The sequence below is a fragment of the Manis pentadactyla genome, chromosome 3 (genome assembly GCF_030020395.1).
Source record: "Manis pentadactyla isolate mManPen7 chromosome 3, mManPen7.hap1, whole genome shotgun sequence".
Classification (NCBI taxonomy): Eukaryota; Metazoa; Chordata; class Mammalia; order Pholidota; family Manidae; genus Manis; species Manis pentadactyla.
The window spans coordinates 94,362,751-94,369,262 of NC_080021.1; the positions used below are offsets into that span (position 1 = coordinate 94,362,751).

Sequence of the window (6,512 nt, forward strand, 5' to 3'; positions counted from 1 at the left end):
ACTCAATAACACTTCAACTCAGTTTTTAAAAGGGCAAAAGGCTTAACCAGACACTGTACTAAAGAAGATATATAAGATATATTCTTATACATAAAGAAGATATACTGATGGCAAATAAGCTCATGAAAAGATGCTCAACATCATTAGTTATTAGGAAAATACAATTAAAACTGTGAAAGACAAACTACACAACTATTAGAATAGGTACAATTTAGAAGACCAGCCAGCCACCAACAAAAATTTGTTAACTACATGAGGTGATGAGTGTGTTAACCTAATTGTATTAATCACTTCACAATATGTGCATTTATCAAATCATCACAGTGTATACCTTTAACTTACACAATGTTATAAGCCAGTTATATCTCAGTAAAGGTCGGGGAAAACAATTTAAAGGTTAAAAAAAAAGACTGACCACACCAACTGCTTACAGGATGTGGAGGGATTGGAACTATCACGTGCTATTGTTGGAAATGTAAAATAGTACAATTACTCTGAAAAATGGTTTGGCAGTTTCTTTAAAACTTAAACACACATGTCATATGATCTATTCATTCCACTCCCATTTTCTCTATCCAGGAGAAATGAAAGCCTATGTCTACACAAAAACCTACATATGAATATTCGTAACAGCTTTATATGTAATAGCCAAAAACCAGAAACAACCCAAAACTCCATTAACAAGTGAATGGATAAACAAACTGTGCAATATCCATTCCATGGAATGCTACTCAGCAATAATGAGGAGGGAGCTACTGATAAAAGTTACAAGGTAATAGAGAATTGGCACAGTTTCTATGAGTGAAAGAAGCCAGACAACAAAGGTTACATACTGTATGATTCCATTTGTATAAAATTTTAGAAAATGCAACAAAAGCAAGTGACAGGAAGCAGATTGAGGGACAGGGCTGGGTAGGAGGTAAGGATTTTGCAGGACATGAGGAAAATTTGGTAGTGATGATTATGTTTACTTTCTTGATCATAGTGATGGCTTCAAGAATGTATACATTGACCTCTAAACAAATCACACAATTTAAATATATGCACTTTATCTGTCACTTAACCTCAGTAAAGCTGCTTAAGAAAAACACTAAGAAATATCAGGAGCTACTGGATGGCAGCAATATCTTTGTGGGGTCAGAGCTATGCTGTAGTTGATGAGCTTTAGAGACCTTGCCTGCATTGTTCTCCGCATTTCCAGAAGGACAATTCATCTGTGCTGGCTTCTGACTAAAGCCGCATTTCACTTTCACATTGTGCAACAGGGCTGCCCCAGGGTGCTGGCTATCTCTGGCATCTCCTACAGGGTGGAGAGGGATACTGCCGAGCCAGCTGAGGGGAACTGACCAGGTCACCAACATAGCTCAGACTCTCAAGGGTGGGAAAATATCCAAACACGGACTGAAGAAAACGAAACATCATAAATCCCCCAGACCTATGGTATCTACACCAAGCCAGCCAGCAGCAGCTGTGGATGGATGGCTCCAATCAAGAACTGGGTGGACTGAGCCAAATGGATGTAAACTACTGGAAGTCTCGCCGCGCACGCACACACCGTGGGGGTACTAACTCCCGGAGAGTCCATGGATGGCCTTCAGTGGGTCGCTGACTCCTAAATTATATGCAAGTTTTCTAAGTATGTGCATTCGTGCGTTTTTCTGGGGAGAGGGTTGCTAGCTTTCATCAGACCCTCACAGGGATCCCTGACACTAGGAAGATTAAGAAGGATACAGCCAGACCAGTCTATCCCTTCTCTCTCCTCTTAGCTCCCGGGATGAAAGCCTACCAGCCACTCGTTGCGTTCTCCCCGCCGAGAGTACATCTAGGAGGCCTGTGTCCCATCGCAAACACCACGCCGCCCCCATCATTTCCTCCCGGTGGCTGGTGGCCTAGGAGCTCGCGTGTCCAGGCTGCCCCGCCGCCTCGCGCCCTCTCACATCTTCCTGCTGCATAAGAATGGACCGTTTCCAGGTCCCCCAGGTGTGCAATCTGCCTACATGTGTCATCTCCCCAGGGCCTCAGTCCCTACCCGTCCGCCCCCTTCACTTTCACTGCTGACCAGTCCGAATTACTTGGCTTCGTCTACGGGAAGAGGCGGGGTGGTTGTCCTCGGACGCTGCAGGGAACGCCTGCCCGGCAGCGTCCGCACAGCTCTCCTCGCGGGTTCGGATACCGAGTCCACGCACTTCTCGAAATGGCTGTCAAGTTCCGCGTCGGCCACCCCCCACCCGCTCCGCCCCGGCAAAGCCGGCCTCTTCCCTCTGTCTCGGCAGCTGGGAAGGCGGAATGCGCGCCTAGCCGCCCGTACCCTTCACCCGCCGGGCGGGCGCCCCGGGCGGCAGCTCCCGGTCCCTTCGTGTGCGTCGGCGCGCCCGCCCACCGCCCACCGCCCCTCTGCGTCCTTCCCGTCGCCCGCGGGGGGCGCGCTCTCCCTACCCGGCGTCGCCGGCGGCCGGAGCAGCAGTAACAGCAGCGCGGGCAGGGCGCGCCCCGCGCAGCCCCCGAGCCGCTGCCCCGCCATGGCCGCGCCTCCGCCCTCCACCTGCGAGCTCGCACCGGCCCCGACGCCCGCCGGCCCGCGGTCATCCGCTCCCGGGGGGAGGTGGCGAGCGCAGGTCCCGGGACTGGCCGCCCCACGAGCCGCATTCGCTTTCGCTTTTGCTTTAGCCCCCGGAGGGCTGGGAGAGGTGAGGAGCAGTGACAGATCAGTGACTCAGCATCCCCACCCTCTCTAGAAAGCCCCGGCAGCCTTCGTGGCCCCCGTCGCCGACCAGTCCCCGGAGAGTGCCGAGCGGGGACGTGGACCGTCCCCTGCGGAAGCCCGGGGTCCTCCAGCTCCTTCCCTTGTCTCCTTGCCCCTGAGGACCCTAGAACCCCATTCGTTCCCTTGTCCTCACGCAGAGGGAGTGAGCAGAGCCGCCGGGAAGCAGACGCTTTTCGGTACACAGGGCTGGTGGGGACGTTCACGCCTGACTAATCCACTCGGTCACCTCCCTTCGCTTGTCTCAGCCTGCGGCTCCGACTTCAGCTTCCCGAGATTCCCGCACTAGACCTGGACGATGGGCTGGCGGCGAGCGGCCCTACGCCGCGCAGGGTGACAGAGGAGGTGTCGCTGACAGTGGGTGTCCTTCATGCATTCGTTTGTATGTATGTACTGAGTTCAGTGCAGTGTGGTCACGTTGGCAGACCTAGGAGGTGTCGTCGCGGTGCGGCCGTTCGGGTCACCTGCGCGCGGCGCTCAAGCCCACCCCGGAGCGTCACCCAGGCCACCTGCTCTGAATCCGGGCCATCCCTCCTATTCCAGCTGCTTCTCTCTTCTCCAGCCAGATTTCAGATATTTGAAGGAGGTGTGGGACGGAGAAGGTTGAGGGCCGCGGCAACTAACTCATCTGTTCCCTACTTCCTTTCATTAAAGAAGTGCTTCTAGTCTACCATCCTCTTCTTTTGCACTTGCACTTGTTTCTTTCTGTGGGTCTCAGGCCTGACTGACGTTGTTGAGAACAGGGTCTGCTATAGGAAAGCTCCTGATGCACAGGCAGAAATTCCCAATTCTAGGAGTGAGATTAGGCAAAGGTGACATCTCAGGGTTTCTAGTCTGTTCCCCCCATGGTAACAGCTTGAATAGCTATAGCACAGATATCATAACCAGTAAATTGACACTGATGTAACCACAGGCCTTATTCAAATGTCCTTCATGCATTCGTTTGCATGTATGTACTGAGTTCAGTGCAGTGTGGTCACATTGGCAGACCTAGACATCTGTGACCACCATTGTCCAGACACTGCAGGCTTTCCCCCCTTTATAGCCCAGTGCAATCCAGGCAAGCTGCTGTAGGTATCAGCAGTTTGTTCCTTTTTGTGAGTAGTGCTGATGGTTTCCTTTTCAAATGGTAAGTCTTCTGTCACCCTGTATTCCATGCATCCACTTCCTAGGGCCACTGTAACAAAGTACCAGAGACTAGGAAGCCTAAAACAGCAGGAATTGATTCTCTACCAGTTCTGTAGGCTGAGTTGGGATCAAGATGTCAGCAGGGTCATGCTCTCTCTGAAACCTCTAGGGGAAGATGCTTTCTGGCATCTTCTAGCTTATGGTGTGTGCCAGCAAGTCCTGGTGTTCCTAGGTTCATAGATGCATCACTCTAGTTAGGAAGCTGTCTGCATGTCGCCTTCCCTCTGTATGTGTCTGTGTCCAAATTTCTCCTTTTTATAAAGGAACTAGTCATATTGGATTATGACCCACCCTAATCCTAAAGACTTCATTTTAACTTGATGACCTCTGTAATGACTATTTTCAATAAGGTCACATTCTGGTATACTGGAGTTAGGACTTCATATCTTTTTGGGGTGGCACACTTCTACCCATTGCAATATGGTATGTTTACTTCTAAGAATGATGGGAAATGACCTGGCTGCAGAATGGCTGGGTCCCTGAGTTACAGTGTCCACATTACATGGGGGATTCAGGGAGGAGTTGGTTTGGGAGCTCCAAATCAGACTAGGCATCCAGGGATGGAGAACTTGGTCAGCAGCCATCACTCAGAGAAGAGCTGGAGTTGGTGACAGGGCCTTGGGGTCAGGAAAGACACCAGGTAGCAGTGTCTTCAGCCATAGGCTGCCCTCTGGAGGGGGGTAGGCAGTGGACCCTTCGATCTGGGGGTAAAATGCCAGAATGGGCCACTAAGAAGGGAAGAGTGGTGGCTCAAGACTAATAGATTCTGTTTTGGCTTTAGAATCTTAAATTTTAAAATTTGTATAAAATGAAATTCACCATTTATAGTGTATAAGTCAGTGGTTTTTAGTATATTTGCAGTGTTGTGCAACCAACCACTACCTATTACAGAATATTTCCATCACCCCAAAAAGAAATCCAGTACACGTTAGTCACTCCCAATTTCCCCTCTCCCAGCCGCTGGTAATGTCTACTTTATGTCTCTATGGATTTGCTTTTTCTGAAGTAGAAGAGGGTAAGGGAGATTAGGAATGGTTTATGGGGAAGGTACAACTTTAAATATGTCCCAAGAGGATGACATCTGAGTCAAAATGTGAAGGAGCCAAGGACATTTAAGAGCATCCCAGATGATGTGGACAGCCAGTGCAGGGGTCCTAAGGTACAGGTGGGTGCTTGGTGACTTACAGAGACTAGCTGGAGTGCAGTGAGCAGGGAGAGCCCTAGGAGGTGAGGCCAGAGGGGTAAGGGGACAAGGTTACATAGAGCCATTGTAAGGACCTTGGCTTTTTCTCTGAGTGAATGGGGAGCCAATGTGGTGTTTTGAGAAGAGGAGGGACACAACTGGACTTTTTTTTTTAAAGGATCACTCTGGTTGTTGTGTTGAGAGTAGACTGGGGTGGGGGTGGGGGCAGGTGGTAGCAAGGAGACCAGTTAGCAGGCTGCCAGTCATCTACCTGATAAATGAACAAGCAAGCAAAGCAAATTAAATGTCACCTCCCTGTCCTCCATGGCTCTCTTGACTCAGCATCAGATCCACACTCCTCAGTGTGCTGAAGAGGGAAGCTCCCTGGTCTGCCCCCTCCTCTACTCATATGATAGATCTACTGCTGCTATACGTGTTCCTTTAGTCACAAGGCTTTAGAGCCTCTGTTACTTCCTTTGCTGGAAGTATTTTACTCCATATGGACTCCAATTTGCCTACCTTTTAAGATACAGCTCAAGAATCTCCTCCTGCAGAAAACATCCTTATCCCCTTTCCCCATGGGGTATGCCCTCTCTGGGCATAATATTTACCACTCTGTATTGTAATTTCTGCTCGGCTCGTGTTTCCACTGGTGGCTTTCAAACCATATTGATCCAGACCCATATAGTAAAAAAATGCCATTAAAAAAAATTACAACCCCAGGACACACTGAAATAAATAAATAAATGTATGTCTGTGTATATCTACACATTATAGCATATTAAAGTGTATATATACATACTTACATTACATAAATGTATGTATATTTATATACATTCTTTGTATACTACCTAAGAGGGTTGTGGAGAAAGTTGTCAGCTAAAAATGGTAAGTACAAGTTAAGCATTGAGAAAGTGTTCAGAGAAATATTATCTACAATGCAAAGCCAGTACCGTCTGTTAAGGCAGGATGCCAGAGCCCCAAGAAGATGGATGGGGAGGCCCATGAACAGATGGTGAAGATAGAAACTCCACCCTGGGTGGATGTCCCGACAGTTGGGACCAGTGTTCCCGCTCTTGCTGTCATGTCCTGCACAGGACTGCCCCCGACTGAGATGATAAAGTTGTAAAGCGAACCGCCCCAGGATAAAGCAGCTTCACTTTCACTGCTGACTACACCGTTAGTGTCCCCTCCTGACCCTCATCTACCTTAGAGCCCCAACTTGGCCTGTCACCCACAGGACACTTCCTTCATCGTCACGAAAGATCGTCTGCTCTTTCTCTTCTAGCCATGAACCCTTCTCTCCTTCCTTTTCTCATCTCCTGGGAGGAGACCTTGGAAGAAGATGAAAAGCTGAAAAGAATCCCTTGCTTTCTCCTT

At 49.3% G+C, this 6,512-nt stretch overlaps 1 protein-coding gene across 2 annotated transcripts in view; it reads right to left on the minus strand.

Annotated features, from left to right (window-relative positions):
* Positions 1-2,894, minus strand: part of IL15RA (interleukin 15 receptor subunit alpha) — a 42,456-nt gene extending 39,562 nt beyond the window's left edge. For both annotated transcript variants that reach the window (XR_008996336.1, XM_036908198.2), the window contains exon 1: positions 2,437-2,894. Coding sequence is in view for 1 of the 2 variants with exons in the window: in XM_036908198.2 (XP_036764093.1) it covers positions 2,437-2,521 (85 nt within the window). In the remaining variant the exon portion in view is untranslated. The remainder of the gene's footprint in view (positions 1-2,436) is intronic.
* Between the last annotated feature and the right edge of the window lie 3,618 nt (positions 2,895-6,512).